Genomic DNA, 18489 nt, shown 5'->3' on the forward strand with positions numbered 1-18489 from the left:
GCACCCATTGTGTTTGTACATTTTCCTATTATTGGGGGCCAAGCATCGAAGCTGCAAGGCACCCACTGTGTTTATATGTTTTCCCATCCTAAGAACACACAATAAATGTGGAGTCTTTTTACCACTGTGGGGGCGCTATAATCACAGGATGTAGGCTCATATATCAGCAATGCTTTTGCATAGTATATGGACTTAGGACCCCATCCCGAGGACACACAATATATTTGGTGACCTTGGACCACTAGGAGGTACTAAAGTTACAGGAAATGAGCTCATATCTTTGCAATGCTTTCTCGTACCGAAACCAGACTTGGGTCATGGATTCGCCACACAATAATGTTGGTGATGTTTGGTCACTAGGGATAGATTAGATTAGATTGGACTCAACTTTATTGTCATTGTGCACAGTACAAAGTCAACTAAATTCAGACACTGCTCTTGCTTGCTTGCCTGCCGGTTCACACTTCACCCCTCACTCTCAGTGCAACATGCACCTCCACCATCAAAGGCTGATGCACCCCTCCCCCACAACGTGATCATGAACAATGCGACTACACTAACGCTGTTCACAAGCCACCAGTCTACAGCCACCAAATACCCCTCATCCCCCCTCCTCTGGACAAGGGGAAGAGTGCTGTGAGTATCATGTTCCTTGACTTCTCCAGTGCTTTTAACACCATCCAACCCCTCAGACTGGGTGAAAAACTCCTGCAGATGATTGTGGATGCTCACCTGGTATCCTGGATTGCAGACTACATGATAGAGCGGCCACAATTCGTCAGACTGAAGAACTGCCTCTCCGACACCGTGATCAATAGCACTGGAGCTCCACAGGGAGCAGTGCTCTCTTCGGTCCTTTTCAACCTGTACATGTCTGACTTCTGCTACAAAACAGAGTCATGCCACATGCAGACATTTTCAGACGATACTGCAATTGTGGGGTGTATCAGGGATGGGCAGGAGGAGGAATACAGGAGCCTGGTGAAGGACTTTGTGCAATGTCCGGAGGTCTAAGCCTGCAACTGACTACCCTTCACCATGCCTTAGGTATGCTGCTGTAGCATAGCGCTGTCATGGACTTTTCATGTGTCACGCCGTACAACTCTGCTTCTTTCTCTCTCTCAACTTCCCCTCTTACCTCTTGTCTTTGTCTTGCTATTCAACTCCCTCTTCTCTCCTAGGCAAGTTCAACTCCCTCTTCTCTCCCTCTCTTGCCTTTTGTCTCTATAGTATAACACTATATAATACCATTGATATACTTATTAATGCTAACCATCATGACTTATAGTAATACCTACTATTTATCTCTCTTCCTTCCCTCTTACCTCACTTGTGAGATAAACTATTACCAGTCATCAGCCATCCTTGTGTTTGGCCCTCATCGCACCTGAAGTCCCATCCCTATGACTGCCCTATGTGATGACCCTGTGCCCCTTCAGGCCTTCTCCTGTCAGTGCACGGGCAGGGCTGGGCCTGGTTGGGCTAATACCCTCATTGATTACACCTATGGTTAGGGTGGGGCTATATTAGGGGTTCCCTATCTTTCTGATTAGGCATTTTTCTTACTTCTTGCAGTCACTCACTTTGATTCTCTCACACTTTGCTCTCTCCCCTCATTTCTAACTCTACATCTCTTTCTCTTTCTTTGTCTTTAGGCCTACTTCACTAGCTTCTTTGCATCCATACACTGATACACACACGCCACCACTCCCATTCATTTCCCCCTAGACATTTTGCTATTGGTAACCTTGTGCTTTACTTTAATAAATTAATATATTTGGTTTAAACCTTGTTGTCCGTGTCCCTCTTTATGTTTCGGTCTGGGAACGAGCTGGCCGTAACACCTACCATTGCCTATTGCAGTCCCCTTGTCTGGATTCCTGGCCCGTGCAGCCTAGCTACCCAGTACTTGACATATGACAATTCCTAATCCCTATGGACAATACATGCCCTACATTGGACTATTTGAATTTTCTGACACTAAATAGGATTCATGCATACATCGTACTGGTTATGTAACCATTTTACCTCTTTGTAACATACCTCAGGTTGTTGTGTTCTATTCTGTACACCTAACTAACCTATTCATTTATTATGTATACAGTACAGACCTTACTGCCCTGTAACTGACCCTAGGCAGATGGGTCAGGCCCTTGAGTCTTGTATCCACTCAAGGTTTCTTCCTATATGTATCTCCAATTGTGGAGATACATATAGGTGTGAAAAGTGGCCTGAAGTGAATAAGTGGCCTGAGTAGAATAAGTGTGCAAAGTTTGAGCATTTTACTATGTACATTTGTATGTGCTGCCATGGACTCCCATGGCACTAGAAAGAAGCATAATAACAAATCCTACTAGCCCTATAGGGTCCCTACGCAGCTTCAATGCTTGCCCTCCAATAAGACAAGGTAGAAACACTAATGGCCCCAAAAATGACAGAAATGTGGCAAATGACTTTTAAGTGATATGGACCAAATGTAGTGCTGAAAATGTATAATCAGAAAAATAGGCCAAAATAAATTTCCCATGACAAATGGGAAGTCTAGACCAAATCTAGTGCTGAAAATAATACATTTCTCAAATACATTTTATTTTCAAGGGCCATTTTTAACGATAGAATTTCATATAGGGGGTGTCATTGGAAAGAGGAGAGGGTGTAGTTTCAGAATGTGGTGAAATATCCCTTGCAAAATCCTTCATGGGACATCTGTCGCTGTTCAAGTGCTGAAATTCTGCAATTTCACAAATACATACTATATTTTCAGAGGGGCAAAATATGCCATTTTCCACCATAGAATTTCACAAGTGGGGTGTCATTGGAAAGAGGAGAGAGTGTAGTTTCAGAATGTGGTGAGAGATCCCTTGCAAAATGCATTATGGGATGCCTGTCACTGTTCAAGTGCTGACATCCCGCAATTTCCCAAAATACATACTATATTTTCATAGGGGCTAAATATGGCATTTTCCACCATAGAATTTCACAAGTGGGGTGTCATTGGAAAGAGGAGAGAGTGTAGTTTCAGAATGTGGTAAAATATTCCTTGCAAAATCCTTCATGGGATGAATGTTGCTGTTCAAGTGCTGAAATTCTGCAATTTCACAAATACATACTATATTTTCAGAGGGGCCAAAAAGGCAATTTTCCACCATAGAATTTCACAAGTGAGGTGTCATTGGAAGGAGGAGAGAGTGTAGTTTCAGAATGTGGTGAAAGACCCCTTGCAAAATCCTTCATGGGACATCTTTCGCTGTTCAAGTTCTGAAATTCTGCAATTTCACAAAATATATACTGTATTTTCAGAGGGGCTAAATATGGCATTTTCCACCATAGAATTTCACAAGTGGGGTGTCATTGAAAAGAGGAGAGAGTGTACTTATAGAATGTGCTGAAAATCTGCAATTTCACAAATACATACTATATTTTCAAAGGGCTAAAAACGCCATTTTTAGAGGGGATGCATCCTCTCTATTGAAATCCGAAAACTTCTTATTATTATTATTATTATTTTTCTTTTTAGCTTTTTGTGCGCGCTATTCAGCCCAAACCACTTATCGTACAAATATGGTTCAAACACCGTTCCGTAGATCTTCCAAGGCTTTACCGTCCTATCCGTTTTTCATTTTTGAGAAGTTTATACTTTTTGAGATATTTGTAATTAAAAGTGTATTTTTCCCCCATAGACTTGAATGGGGGCTGTGATGTCATAATAGAGCCAGCTGCGCTCGTTAAGTAGTTCTCAGAGCAGTTCCCAGGCTAATCAGAACACTGGCACAGGTGTCACCTGTGAGGAATTCAACTGTCTCAGCTTCTAAGCATACAATCTAGCTCTACCTGAACTACACATCTTGTTAAAGTGTTTCCTGTGTGTCAAAATAAAAGTCCCAGCCATATCTCATGCATTCAGCATTATATCTCCAGAACGGCTTGACGTACATGCTTCAAATTTGGTACGAGTGTTTTTATGGACTCAAAGATGAAGAAAGAGTTGAAGTTGGAGGTTGAAGGTCAAATGTCAAGGTCAAAAACACCTTGAGTATGATATCTCAAAAATGCCATGTCACACAAGATTCAAATTTGGTTACTCCAAAAGCACCTTTGCAGGTATCACAATTAACCTACCAACCAGCTAGCAGCAAGCTCAACAGCCCCACCAACACCCTAACCAGCAGACTGCATCCCCTCGTGTAATTCCTCGGAATTGCATTTCTAGTCCACCATAGAATTTCACAAGTGGGGTGTCATTGGAAAGAGGATAGAGTGTAGTTATAGAATGTGTTGAAAAATCCGATGCAAAATGACATATACAGTAGGCCGTAGGGAATACATTTACTGTAGAAAAACGTCAAAATCTGCTACCAACTACATAACATTTATTTCCGTAAATCACACAGCAAATATTTCTGTAAATTGCTCAGCCCCAGAGTATCCCTCCAACATGGCAATTATATTGCCCGATTCAGGACAGTCTGCCCTACACACACATGAAATGCATGTAGAGCTGTGAGCTTGCAGTGGTGAGATACATGTCGAAATATAATAATTTTTATAATACACTTTTTATATTGATGGCAGATCTGAATAGCCTAAACTCTCCTGAAAAAAACAATATATAATATATGTGTGTGGCACTTACAATGACCAGAATAAATCCTTATGAATAAAGGTAGTGAAAATGCCCTAAAAACAGCTTAGGGTTCTAAGGGTTAATAGAAAAAAATAACACAACATGTATCAAAAGATCCAGCACAGAAAATAAAGAAAAAAACGACATAATCTGCCACCCTCTACATACCCCCCCCCCCTTTCTAAATGACCAAATTATTTAATAGAACACAAAAGGCAACATTTATCAAAACATTCGGCAATGGAGCAAAAAGATATACAGGCTTTTGAACGTCTGTGAACAATGCCTGTTCATCTGCAACAGGCACATGCCTGTGTTATCACGGATTTGCGGTCAACCCTGCCCCCTTGTGGTAGAAAATTGCAATATTTAAGGTGGACTCGAAACTTAACTCCCCCGCGATCTGAAAGTGATGCTAACTTCAGCCTCGTCCAGCACTTGCCCTGCCGTTTCCACACATCTACAAAAGGGAACGCCCATCAAAGCGTCTTCATGGAGGGTAGCGTCGCGATTTGGGGAATTCGCATCGCGTGCTAGTGGATCAGGGGCGTCAGGGGCGTTCATTTTCATAGCCTGCGTCTCTGTCTCGTGGCCATGCACTGATTTACACATCAACTGGATTGCACAAATGTTCGCTGGGGAATCGCGTAAGATATCTACCACAGTATACAATATGCGTTCAGGACAAGAGGGAGGAATCACAAGACCGGAAGCGGAAATATCCGGAAAATGTAGTGCACAAAAATGAATAAAATATTTCCAAAAAACACACAGCTGGACTGAGACGTACGCGTGTGATCATTTTCTTTTGCCAGAGCTGTAAGTATAAATTATTTAAAGTAATTGTTCGGATCAACTGGCTAGTCTATCAGATTGGAGCTAATCAAAATGCAGCATATATTTGTATGCACTCGTTTTTCTTTTGTCCGTGCATATAAGTTTCCCTGTCAAAGACTGGTAAGTTAACTGCTATTTTACACTGATCGTACAGAAGTGACAAGTCACACCTGACCATTTTGAACTGTCTGACCAGTTGGCAGAGTGACACAAGTTGGTTGATTTACTGTTAGCTGTCATGACAAAAACAGAATACGTGAACCGCAAGATCCAGGCAATTTTGTGTTTTTCCACGCTCATATTCTATGTCTCGCAAAATGTCAGATTAGGGTAGGCTAATACCCAGGCATCAGATTGGTGTTTTTATTGTTAACTTTACAGGTTAAAAGCTCTAGGTTTGACGCAGATACCGTCACATTTCTACATTGTGTGTTTGAAGCAAATGCACAATAGTTATTGGGGAGTCAGGCAAAAGTAAAGCTTTGAGAAAAAACTGCATTGTCTGCATAACCCTATGTGTCTGCCTCTGTTGGCAGACACTTCGGGATCAGATGACTGAATCTAGTCTTCCGCTTTTCTTGACCCAGAATGGGAGGTGCAGTCTTCCTACAACAATACTATGAGTCAGTTGGTACAAGCGTGGCCTCAAGCTATACCAGTCTCTTGTCAATATCCTTGCACTGGCAGTAGGAAAATGTCATCAACTTAAATTAAATCAGACTACAGTATCCCAGTGTTATTTTGCTCATGTACTTTCAGGTTCACCAGGCCAGGATGAACGACTTTGCAGTTTTGAACACAGGAAGGAAGATGCCCCTCTTGGGACTTGGGACATGGAAGAGTGAACCGGGAAAGGTGGGTCATCAAACTACTTTTGAAAGACCATCCCTCTTTACAACCAATATCTGAGTGCTACTTGCAATGGGCTACCTCTGAGGTGCCTTAAAAGGCATGACAGGTTATATGTATGTTTTATTTAATTATTTTTCTAGGTGAAGCAAGCAGTAATCTGGGCTTTGCAGTCTGGTTATCGGCATATTGACTGTGCTGCAATCTATGGTAATGAGTCAGAGATCGGAGAAGCTTTGCAAGAGGCCCTTGGACCTGACAAAGTGAGTTAGCATAATTAATTTTGATTTAACGAGCACCTTAACTATTATCTTAACGAAATGTGGTGTTTTTTGTATAAATTGTTGTTATGCTTACATGTGTCCAACACAACCTATTGCTGCTAACAGTAATTGAAAATCAACACAGATGTACTGTATCAACAGTAAGGTGTTTCCAACTAAGGTGTTCCCAGTTTCCATTAAAACAAGTGACACCATCCTCTTTTAAAGGAGCAGTTTGCTGGTTTTGACATGATATTTAAAAACAAATATTTAGGAGATTCAATGATTGTGTAATTGTGATACCATCATCCAAACATTCACTTGCAATGTTTTATCACTAAAAGTAGGTCTATGTGTTTTTATAGTTACATGTTTCAACACTACAGTATATGAAAAGGCAGGGCTGATTTGAGTGTCCTTCTCTGCCATCATACCATAGGGCCTGAGGAGGGAAGACGTGTTCATCACATCCAAGCTGTGGAACACACGCCACCACCCTGAAGATGTGGAGCCATCTCTGTTGAAAACCCTGAAGGACCTGAGGTTGGAGTATCTGGACCTCTATCTCATCCACTGGCCCTATGCCTTCCAGTGAGTCACTTCAGAGAGGGTCACACACTGGTGCTCTTTCTTTCCATGACTGACTAGGAAATATTTCTCGATGAATAAACCATTTTACATCAGCCTTTAAAGCTCTAATCAGTCTAATTTAGCATGTTTCAGGGTTTCCGCAGGAAATGTGTTAGTCAAGGTGGTAGGTCGTAGGTCCCGGGGGGGGGGGGTCTGGTATCGGTTGCCATCCGAGCGGGGGGGGGTTCTTGTATCGGTTGCCGTCGGTGGGGGGGTGTGGGTGTTGGCGTCTTGTTTGTGCGATACACTGTATATTTAACAATTATTTATTAAACACTACATTATAAATAAATAACCAGCTTCTCAAAATAACAGTTAACAAAGAACAAAGTAACAACACCAAACAAACTATTACAAACTATAGAACAAGTGCAAAACAACAAAATGTGCAAATGTGATCAGTCATTACTTATGGCAGAGCTGACAACTATGTTACAAGCCATCCTCCTTGGCTTTAAAAAGATCATTTCAAGGGCCCTTTGGTAATTGCACTGTTTTACTATTGGACCATTAATGCTTATCTTCATGCAGGCTGTCAGACTGTTGACCTGCAGCCTGTTCCGCAAGTCTGTCCTGATCTATACACCGAGAGTGAATGAAGTTTAGATCATTTTATAGTTTTGTGTAATATGGATGGAATTTGAGCGCTTTTTAATTTAGAGGCCGGAGTGGCCGCTCTGTTCCGCTCCCATGCCTAAGTTCGTTGATGGGGATGGAGTTAGCTAAATAATTTAGAAAGCATACGCGTAGGCACGGATGGGCCTGGGCGGGCCTACGCCCGTCTATTGTCAGTCTTGCGCAAGTCAACACTGTGCTGAGAGCAGGTGGCGGTTTACTCGGCCGCTTCTCCGGTCAAATTCGCGTCAGGTAAATGTAGCTCCCCGGTCCCAAAGAACTAAGAGCAACGGCAATATATTTCACTCAGAAAATTTATTTTAAAAGACTGCAACACTGATAGTACAACAACAAACAAGCTTGGCAACATTAATTAAAGGGATCAGTCGGGATTAATTGCCAAAAGAACGAAAATGACAAATCACGCAGTCGGCTAAATATTTTAAACTTGCGCCAAACGGATGAACCCAGCATTGGTGCGTCGCATAAATTAAAACACAAATTGAAGCAACAACTTGATCATTGGACAACCCTACCCTGCCCTACCACTAAACCCTTTCCATAGGCCTGCAACCAGTGGCGTAACAACCCAATGGTGGGCCCAGGTGCGAGAGCGCTACGCGGGCCCTATATTCAGGAACTTTGGCCCAGGATGAATTAGCTCTGATACATGTAATACACATTAAGGGTGACTTCAATTGTTTATGCAAAGGGCCTGAGGCACCGAAGTAGTTTAGTAGTTACAGATTACAATTTCAAATAAAAAACACACGACTACATATCCATTACATGTGAAAACATTAAAAAATTATTTTATTAACAGCCTGCAGGCCAGGGTAATCTAATATTACTGCATTAACATCAACTCGCATGGAATTATGGGAACACTCAATGCGCCTCTTCAACCCTCTGCTGAAACTGCAAGCGTAGATTGCTTGCTTATATACTCGCACTGCGCAGAAACAAAACTTAATGTAGCCTAACTTATTTAACCGTCCAGAAACCAAATAAAATCATTCATATGCATACAATCCCCAATATGCGTGAATTAGGCCATTAGAAAAAGGCCATCTTACGAGCCTTTCGTTGTGCAAAATCGTCAACGATGTTCCCAATATTTAATGCTCTGGCTCTCGTATTTTCAATGGACAGGATATACCCACGGAGCCTCTCCTGCCCCATGCTGCTGTTTGGAAAAAGATCGCTTAGCTGTTGCCACAGTCACAATGTCAGAAACAACATGAGTACACACTTCCCCGAATGTGGATGTTACACTGTCATAATCTACCACCAGCATTTTGGCAAGTTGAAAAATAGATGACTTCTGTGAAATCTCTATAATGGTCTGACAAACGTCTTGCCTTTTCAAGCAGTTCATCATCACTTGCGAGTTGAAGGGTCATAGGACGTAAAGACTTAAACACATGACAAGTTTCCCGCATACTTGCAAATCTTTGGGAGAGCTGACTGATTATGATGTCCAGAGTTGCATTAAATACCTTCACTTTGAAGTATCTCTCTGCATCGGTTAAGCGCTCATCTTCCGATTGATCGTCAAAGTGACGCTTCACTCTCCGTGCTCTAACATTCTAAAGTTCTAAAAAAACAAAAAAAGGAGGCAGGGCGGGGGTAGCAACGAGCAACGGGCCCCGGGAGGTCACGGGCCCTGGTGCGACTGCACTTGCTGCACCTACTATAGTTACGCCACTGCCTGCAACGTTTATGACATAAAAAGTGGAATATGAACGCATTTCATCACACCTGACAATTAAACGGAGCTGTGGCTGTTCGCGATTTGACTGATTGTTGAGAACGAGGAGCGAGATATTTGCACTGCTCAGCTCCGCCAGAGACTTTCTAATGAGGAGACACAGCACTCAAAAAATACTCCATAGAAATGCATGGAGCTAGTTTGTCACGCCAATATGGCCGTTGTCTACACATATCCCACCCCTTCCTTGGCAAAACGTCTACATGTGAATACATTGAGCCAATCATATGGTTTGTTGTGAAGACATCGTGCCAATCATGTGTTGTGATCTCGCCGCTGGAGCAAGATTGGTGTCGTGAAGCCTTGCGCACGCGCAGTTCGACCCAAAGACTGTGCCCGATGAGTGCCCAAAAAACGTTGGTATATGGCCGCCCAGTGGAGGGACTTGCTTAAAAGGACTTTGGCTCCGCTCACTAGCTCTGATTCGGAGGCATATCACATATGTAAAGATTATAAAATCTGATTATTTTTCGATTCATGACACGTTTCTTCTTATTTTTTAATGCGTTCTGCGGAGAAGGGAGATTGGCGTTGGTCACGGTTTGGAATGAAAAGGAGAAAACAGGACAAAGTAACACTTTTTTTTTTTTTTGACGACGTAGTTAAGGCGGCAGGCTTTTTTTGCCAAGGCGGCCGCCTTGACTGCAAAGTGCTGCGGGAAACCCTGTGTTTAGATTTTATCTGTAAGAGGCCAAAGGAGAAAGACTGAATGTTTTCATGTGCTGTGTATTTGATGTTGCAAATGTTATTGACCCATTAACATTCAGACCACAGGTGAAATTGAAAATAGTTCACCTGTCTTGTTAATGATCTTGGGGAATTTCGACAGGATATTTTAATACTGAATATGCATACTTTGTCTCTGATCAGACAGGGGGATACACCATTTCCTAAGAGGGAGGATGGCACCATTCTCTATGATGACATAGACTATAAGCTTACATGGGCTGCCATGGAGAAACTGGTAGGAAAAGGTCTGGTGAGAGCTATCGGACTCTCTAACTTCAACAGCCGCCAGATTGACGACGTCCTTTTTGTGGCCAGCATTAAACCCACTGTGCTTCAGGTGAGATTTCATAATGTGAAGGGAACCATTTATTCTTTGTTTTGTCCTCTCTATCATACTCCTTTTCCTCTTTTTCCTTTATGACAAAACTCAACTCCCTAATTTCATAAGTAGCTCGCCATGTACAAAGAATAGAATAATAATATCAGTGTTAGGGAGTTCATCTCTCAGCAAGCACACATATCACTTTGCTGTGAGTCTGATTTGATTATACCATCAGCCGACTCATTTAGTGCGATGTGATGTTCTCTGACTGTGTCTACTTTAGGTGGAGGGCCACCCGTACTTGGCACAGGTGGAACTGCTTACCCATTGCAAGGACAGGGGTTTAGTGATGACTGCTTACAGCCCCCTGGGGTCACCTGATCGAGCCTGGAAACACCCAGATGAACCTGTGCTGCTGGAGGAACCTGCTATTGCCACTTTAGCCAAGAAATACAACAAAACACCTGCACAAATCATTCTAAGGTAGGCCTGCAAATGCAAACTTCTTAGCATTTGCCTTAAAGAATATGTATTGGAAGAGCTGTTCACAGGTGTCCATTGGGCTGGGTGGGCTACTGTCACATCCACAGCGATGGTAATGCATTGTGTGAATTTCTTAGATGGCAGACCCAGAGAGGAGTTGTCACCATTCCTAAGAGTGTGACTGAATCACGAATCAAAGAGAATATTCAGGTAGATATCCACACAAATTGATTTTGTGATGTAAATATTTTTACTATTATCCATTTAGACCTATACCTAAGAATAATATAGTGTAGTGATATGTATGTTTGTTGGCAGGTGTTTGACTTTACTCTTGAGGCAGAAGAGATGAGCAGTATCACAGCCCTGAATAGAAACTGGCGCTACATTGTTCCAACAATAACAGTAAGTTCCATGCAGCTGCAGATCATTGGCAGGAATATTGGGAATTACTTCATGCAGAGCATCTTTAGTGAACCACCATTCTTTGCTACAATTGAGCTGAAAATCTTTTCTCTTTCAGGTGGACGGGAAGCCAGTACCAAGGGATGCAGGACATCCTCATTACCCTTTCAATGACCCATATTGAGATCCTTTGCTGATAGCTGCTGTGCCTTGAAAACAACCTATACCCCATCCACCTGGTTCCCTTCTTCTTAAGATGTACTACACAAAATAAAGTTTTTACTCTGTCCAGTCAGCATGTTTTTTTGCATTCAGTTATTATTGCACTATTTTTGGGTTAGTTCAGACTACTTTCTTAAGGGCCTAATTCAATAAAATACAGATGAAGGAAAATGCCTGCTTGATAACCCCAGTGAAATTCTCGAAAGCTTTTCTGTTGGTGATGTTTTTGACTTGGTTGTTGGTCACTTTGTGAATTCCCCTACCTATAGCACTAGGAATTGACTTGTGTCTGTATCTCGATTAACAGTATGGCTCTAATTGAAGTAGTCTGAACATGAGTGTAGTAATCAAGTACACATAAAACTCAGGACAGGAGCACTGAAGATTACTAAAGTAAATTTATGGGGTTGCCAATCAATCAGTTACACAATCTATTCTTTACAATGAAAAAACACCATGTTGCATGGTCCCAATGCAGGAGGGACAGGGGTAGTGTAAAGTTTAGGCCCTAACCAGAGGAACATTTTGCAGTAATTTCTTTCTCACCATCTTATTTGGAGATTATTGAAGCTAATTATTATTGAAGAATATTGAAGCTTTCGGAGGAATAAAGGAGCAAAAGAATAAATCAAAGGTCAATGTAGAGAGGAAAATTTGAATTTTAAGATTTAGGTGGGCTGAGACTTGAAGACTATTTCTCAGGTGTTTAAAAAAGAAATGTAAATGGTCAGAATTCAATATTGATGTTAAATTGAGCTGAAATAGACCATCCTTTACTATGGATGAATTGTGTTATGTTAGGGGTTACTTACCCAAACATAAAAAATATGTTTCGGTTTGTCAGTTCTGGAGTCAACATAACACATGAGCCCGTTGCTACATAAGGGCTCTGCTACAACCATAGGCTACAACCCTGTGATGCGTTCCCTTTAATTTCATTCTCCCGCGTTTTGTCGAAGGGTGAAAGTTCAGCGGAAGTGAGGATTGGATCTGTATTTAAAGGCGCCAACAAAGACGAAGTGAAGAAACAAGGCACGTAAACCTGCCATCTTTTCGCAGATTGCCATACATTGAGCATATTTCCGTCTGGAATTGCCATAGTCTGCGGTGTCCGTGTTCCTAGCTATCAAAACATGCCAGAGGAAACTGCAGCTTCTTCCAGTGCCGCAAGGTAAGGGCAAAATTAAAAGTTGGTATAATACGTAGCTTGTTGGTCTATCGGCTGTGTGCTTAGTGTGATTTTTGTTTCTTTGCTAGCTTGCTAACGCAATAGAGATGCGAAGTTAGCGTCTAACGTTACTGGAGAATGGCGTGTATGAATTCCTTGCTGCTGCTAGTTTAATTGCAAGGAATCGGATAGTGTGGTGGGAAGCCACTACCAACTTTCAGTTGGCGGGAGTTGCTTTAGTGCCAACTTGGTTGTTCTGTCACTGTTTTGCGCAAGCAAGTTGCCGTTTTCGTTTCTAACAAATAGACGCTCCATTATTTTCCAGAACTGGAAAACCCCGAGCCGCCTCAAGTGCTTGCCCGTTTCCTTTGGCTAGCTTACCTGCTAGCTTTAGTTCATTAGCTGCTGTTGTCGAGATGGCTAACGTCACAGTTTATGTGGCTAAACGCCGATGGTTATTAACGTTAACGTTGACATAATGTTAACATTTGTGTGGTTGCTGTAAGTTGGCTAACCTAGTTTTGTAACTTAGCACGTAACGTTATGCTAGTGTAACGTTACTGGCGATACGTGCGTATTGTAATGGCTAATTGCGCATAAGCGCTTTCATTTTTGGGAGCGTCGTTAGCGACGAACTTCTATAAGTTTAGTGTGGTTTTGGGTTGATGCTAAATAGTAGCCCTGGACTATTGAGAACAAGCTACGTTAACAGAACGTATGACCACACACACAACTTAGAATTACATGAATGTTGTTTGTTTCAGCACGGATGAGAAACCCTGTTCATCAAATGCAGCTGCTGCAGCAGAAGGGTAAGCTATTGTCCACAGGTGCACACTCGGACACTTCCCTAATTGTTGACCCACAATGAAACATGTTTGTCATGTTCTTACCTTCTCAGCCTAGAGGATGTACTGGAAGAGGCCAAGAAATTGATTGGCACTGGAAACAGGCACATGGTCATGGGGGATGTAGTCTCAGCAGTCAGTGTGTTCCAGGAAGCCTGTGGCATGCTGTGAGTAAGATGTATATGTTTGGGGTTTATTCTTTAAATTCAAACCACTACTCTCCTTATAACAGGAAGCTTACTTTGTTTAGGGCTGAGAAGTATGGCGATACTGCTGATGAATGTGGTGAAGCATTCTTCCTTTGTGGAAAAGCCTTGCTGGAACTTGCCAGGTATGAGCAAAGTAGTTGCTGAGCTCTATTTATGCTAGAATGTTTACCTGTAATAGAAGAGTCCAGTTAATGCCCATTGTTTGTTTTGTTTTTTGTCGTGGTGCAGGATGGAGAATACTGTTCTTGGCAATGCTTTGGATGGAGTTCCAGAGGAGTCTTCGGAGGAGGGTGAAAAGCAGAATGATTCCAAGATTGAAAGTGCAGATAACCTAGATGGTTGGTGTCCCACTTATTTTATTTCCTTTAGTCATGCTTTGGAGCTTTGGTTTGAGCAGCTCATTTTTACATTTAGAATTTACCTTAACACTTCAATAGTCAAAGGTAACTACAGCACATTTGAGCAGGCACAGGGACTACATATGCCTGCACTAATGTACATGTTTGTGGCTATGTAGAAAAAACGAGGGAAGAGCTTCGAGAGCAGGTTTACGATGCTATGGCTGAGAAGGAAAATGTGAATGGTGATGCAGAGAAAACCGAAGACAAAACTGCAGAGGAAGTGTCTAAAGAGGAGGGTACAGAAAAGTCAGAGAAAATGGTTGTGGAAGCAACGCCTGAAGTGCCTAAAGAAGTCCCTGTAAAGGAGGAGGCTGACGAGAAGCCAAAGGAAGAAAAGCTGGCCGAGAAACCAACAGTGGGGAAGCCGACAAAGGAGCCAACCAGGGAGGTGGAGTCTGCCAAGGAGCCTAAGAAGCCCAGAGATCTCCCAGAAAAAGATGGTGTTTTAGCCACCGAGTCACCCATGAAAAATGGTGTGAAGGAGTCTCCTTGCAGGGATAAAGTTGAAACGACTGCCTCTGAGGAAGAGCCTGCCAAGATGGAGAATGGCGTGAAGAATTCTGATGAAAATGGTCATGGGGAAGAGCCTGAGGATGAAGAGATGGCAGGAGGTAGAATGGAGTGATTGGGAATTGGCAACACTGGGGATGAGGTGTGGGTCTGGTGGAAGTTCTCTTGCACAATTTCTCTAGCTGCACAGTGGACACTGCTCCCTCACTTGGACAACACTGCTCTGCTCCTCCTTCCACCCACAATGCCTCTCTGCTTGCGTGATTTTTCTTCCATAGATTGAATTTCCCTTTGTCTTTCAGATGATGGTGACTGTGATGATGATGAGGACGATGATGATGAAGATGGTGATGGAGAAGGAAATGCTGAGGATAAGGTTTGCATGTTTATTTAGTAATTGATCAACTAGCTAGTCAGATGAACTTAAGTCTGGTTAATTGTTAGACTTCAACTTTAACTGTAACATCAGTGTTGCTATATGCCTTAAAAGATAATTCTGGTGACTTCATATAGATATTTCACCGAGTGAAACGGAGTACTCTGTGGAGGGAGGGAGGGGGGGGGGGGTCAACACAATCTGCCTGCCGGCTCTAGCTGTTGGCTGCAGCAACTTGAGCTAGGCCGAACTAATTGTTTTGGGGTTTTCGTACTGGCAGTACTCTGTGACCAACAGATCTATGTGAGAAATCGGTGGATTTCTCCTTCAAATATACATGCCTCCTTGCTTCCATTCTTACAGGAGAGTGAAGATGAAGTGGGCAACCTTCAGCTGGCTTGGGAGATGTTGGAGGTGGCTAAAGTAATCTACAAAAGGTAATTTCCCCTTGGGGATCAATAAAGTATCTCTATCTGCCTATCTAAGGCTCTGTGTGTGTGTGTGTGTGTCTACAAGCATCCATCTTGAATCAGGAATTAGACAATTCTTTTATTTATTTTTCTTATAGGAAAGAAGTCAAGGAGGACCAGTTGATGATGGCACAGATCTTCTTGAAGCTTGGAGAAGTTGGTACTGAATCTGGTATGGAAGCCTCTTTTGTATTCGTGCCCAGGAATGGACATGCTGTTTAGTTGATGTACCCTGGACATGGTTACATTTCTGGATGAGGCTGGGGTTCTGTTGCTTACTGCTCATCTTCTGTTTTAAAGGTAACTATGGCCAGGCCCTTGAAGACTTCCAGGAGTGCTTGGCCCTGCAGCTCAAACACCTGCCACCTCACAGTCGCCTGCTGGCAGAAACTCACTATCAGCTGGGCATAACCTTCAGTTTTACAAACGAGTACAGACAGGCCATCGACCACTTCAGCAGTTCCATTAAAGTGATTGAGACCAGAGTGGGTAAGATGTCTCCCTGTGCTCAATCTTTTTTTGATTGTCCTGATTCTTAACTCCATTAAACATATTTGAATAAATGTTTACACAACATTCTCTTTTTGTATAAGGCAAGTGTTGTGACATGACATCTAACTCAAATGTGACCTGTTGCTTGATCTGTGGTAGCCATGCTTCAGACGGTGATTGAGAAGGCGGAGGAGGAGGAAGCTGTGAAGGAAGAGCGAACTGAGCTGGAGGAGCTGAAGCAGCTGCTGCCTGACATCAAGGAGAAGGTGGAGGATGCCAAGGAGAGCCAGAGGACTGCTGCTGCTGCCTCTGTCGCTATTCAGCAGACCATGGTGAGCAAGCCTCAAGTTTAGATTTTTCTTTCTGGTCTAGTTTTCCCAAAAGTGTGAAGCTTATAATGCATTTTTTTGTTTTTCTCCCTCTACCCTCCTAATGGTGTTCAGGGTGGGGCCTCTACATCATCTGCATTCCCAACTGAGAACGGTGCTTCTTCCTCTTCATCTTCCACAGTTATTAACCAGGTAAGCACCGACTCGACCCAAACCCCTCTTATTCTTGTTATTGGTCTGAATCACTGATGTACATCTGCCTTAGATTCCAGTAAAGCCAGCTGAGGGGGTGGCGGCTACCTCCAAATCAGCATCGGACATCTCTCACCTTGTGAGGAAAAAGGTTAGTGGACTAGAGGCTTTCAGCTCCACCTCGGGGAGCAAATGGCATGCCCTTAAATGTCAATGTCATGTATGCAGTGTCCAGGACCGTAAATCCAATCCATCTTCCTTGGCCTATTTCATTTCTCCCATATGCTAAGTGGAACTACCTGCTTCTCTCTCCCTTTCCATCTAATCAGCTTTAGGGCATATCACATGCCATTTTTCCCCTTTTATTTCTCTGGCATGTGTAAATGGCATTTTTCTTGGGGATTTGAGTGGTTGAGGTGGTTGTGCTTGCCATTGTGCTGTGATTAGTGTTGTGATTAGTGAATTAGCTGTAGTAGTATGTGCAGTCGTGTGCTTGCTTTCTGGCTTGCCGCTTGGTTATGTTTGATGTTGTGGCTTTGGAGGAAGTAGTAAGTGAAGGCGTGAAGTGTGATGGCCCGCCAGCGACGCACCCAAACCCATGTGTATTGTCCCGCTTTGTGTTCCTGAACAGAGGAAACCAGAGGAGGAGAGCCCAAAGCAGGACAGTGAAGCTAAAAAGGTCAAACAGGAGACTACAGTAAATGGCAGTGGAGACTCCGCAAGCAACGGCAATGGAGTTCAGGAGAAAATGGAACAGGAGGCGAGTTGATAGGATTACTAGACATCTCCTTGCCCCACTTTAGATGAGGGGGTGGTCCAGAGGTCCTGCCCAGAGCCAATTCCTATCAGTTACACCAGTAACCTCTGCATTGCCATGGAGTGTTGGCCCAGTTTCAAAGCGCTGACTTTTGTAATGAAGGGAGGAAAGGAGGCAGCAGCTTTTTTTGTTTTTGGGTGTCCCTACAGGGGATGCCTTGTCAAGACGGGCAATTTTTGAGTTGGCTGGCAGACTCGTTTTAGAATCTGTTCAGTTTGTTTTTATGCTGATTGTGTGTTAATGTTGTGTCTTGTCCCATAGGCCTCGGCGTGATTCCATTTCCCTGGTGACCAGTGATCCCTCTACCAGCAGAGCATGTTTCCCCCTCTTCAGACAAAACCTCTGTGTTGTAAATAAGTCCCTTTTCGTCACTATGATCTTTTCTTCCTTGTCCATTTTTTTGTATAATTGTAGTAAAAAATCAATAAAGAATATTTGCAAAGCAATTTTAAGTTTCCAGGTTTCTGTTTATTGTATTAGAAGTGATGTGTTATTTGTGATGGTGTGTGTGTGTGGGGGGGGGGCTATTAAAGGGTATGCAACTGCTGTTTATTCCTTAGTTTGTAGTACTTTTATAGTTCTGAGATTTGTGGAATTGGCAGCATAATCTTGATCAAAATGCACTGGATTTGGTCTTGGCTTGAAAGCTTTCTGTAGTTAAAATATAATATAGATTAGTTTGCAATATTTAACCAACTTGTATGTAAATCCAAGCATTTCTGTAACACTGCATATGTAAGCTATGCCAGTTTAAATCATGAATTCTCTGACACAAGCAAGGTGCAAAGACTATAAGCAAGGTGGTTCAGTAAGTAGGCCTATTGTGTAATATACTGTTGAAGTAGGTCTTAGCTTTTTTTTTTTTTTAAAAAAAAAAAAAAAAAAAAAAAAAGTGGTCCGCTTTTTAAAAAAAAAAAATTTTATTGG

General features: G+C 42.5%; 2 protein-coding genes across 4 annotated transcripts; both read left to right on the forward strand.

Annotated features, from left to right (window-relative positions):
* The first annotated feature begins 5151 nt into the window (after positions 1 to 5151).
* akr1a1b (aldo-keto reductase family 1, member A1b (aldehyde reductase)) lies at positions 5152 to 11823 on the forward strand. Of its 2 annotated transcripts, none has more exons than XM_076277817.1 (9): positions 5152 to 5443; positions 6221 to 6316; positions 6454 to 6573; positions 7013 to 7164; positions 10460 to 10655; positions 10924 to 11123; positions 11261 to 11333; positions 11442 to 11528; positions 11647 to 11823. In XM_076277817.1, exons 2-9 carry the CDS (start codon positions 6236 to 6238, stop codon positions 11710 to 11712), a joined length of 975 nt encoding a protein of 324 aa, XP_076133932.1. In that variant the 5' UTR covers positions 5152 to 5443; positions 6221 to 6235; the 3' UTR covers positions 11713 to 11823. The 2 variants fall into 2 exon arrangements, with proteins under 2 accessions (XP_076133932.1, XP_076133931.1); XM_076277816.1 differs by lacking the exon at positions 5152 to 5443 and adding an exon at positions 5486 to 5581.
* Positions 11824 to 12728: 905 nt separating this feature from the next.
* nasp (nuclear autoantigenic sperm protein (histone-binding)) lies at positions 12729 to 18008 on the forward strand. Of its 2 annotated transcripts, XM_076277818.1 has the most exons (14): positions 12731 to 12921; positions 13683 to 13730; positions 13820 to 13933; positions 14017 to 14097; positions 14204 to 14313; positions 15189 to 15262; positions 15626 to 15699; positions 15831 to 15904; positions 16033 to 16221; positions 16384 to 16556; positions 16668 to 16745; positions 16819 to 16896; positions 17377 to 17505; positions 17824 to 18008. In XM_076277818.1, the coding sequence occupies exons 1-14, from the start codon at positions 12884 to 12886 to the stop codon at positions 17833 to 17835; spliced, it is 1272 nt and encodes a 423-aa protein (XP_076133933.1). In that variant the 5' UTR covers positions 12731 to 12883; the 3' UTR covers positions 17836 to 18008. The 2 variants fall into 2 exon arrangements, with proteins under 2 accessions (XP_076133934.1, XP_076133933.1); XM_076277819.1 differs by lacking the exon at positions 17377 to 17505 and having other exon boundaries at positions 12729 to 12921.
* Positions 18009 to 18489: the final 481 nt, after the last annotated feature.

The sequence above is a fragment of the Alosa pseudoharengus genome, unplaced genomic scaffold, assembly GCF_046254945.1.
Source record: "Alosa pseudoharengus isolate Yale_2024_CS ecotype anadromous, Long Island Sound unplaced genomic scaffold, YU_APseudo_1.1 YU_APseudo_1.1_scf_11, whole genome shotgun sequence".
Lineage (NCBI taxonomy): Eukaryota > Metazoa > Chordata > Actinopteri > Clupeiformes > Clupeidae > Alosa > Alosa pseudoharengus.

Bases quoted from the DNA above. Each gene is read 5' to 3' on its own strand.
- akr1a1b (XM_076277816.1), top strand. From the start codon at position 5,513: ATGCAGCATATATTTGTATGCACTCGTTTTTCTTTTGTCCGTGCATAT. The intron at 5,582-6,220 runs GTAAGTTAACTG...ATGTACTTTCAG, and splicing joins AGTTTCCCTGTCAAAGACTG to GTTCACCAGGCCAGGATGAA. The intron at 11,124-11,260 runs GTAGGCCTGCAA...TGAATTTCTTAG, and splicing joins CCTGCACAAATCATTCTAAG to ATGGCAGACCCAGAGAGGAG.
- nasp (XM_076277818.1), top strand. From the start codon at position 12,884: ATGCCAGAGGAAACTGCAGCTTCTTCCAGTGCCGCAAG. The intron at 13,934-14,016 runs GTGAGTAAGATG...TACTTTGTTTAG, and splicing joins CAGGAAGCCTGTGGCATGCT to GGCTGAGAAGTATGGCGATA. The intron at 16,557-16,667 runs GTGAGCAAGCCT...AATGGTGTTCAG, and splicing joins TCGCTATTCAGCAGACCATG to GGTGGGGCCTCTACATCATC.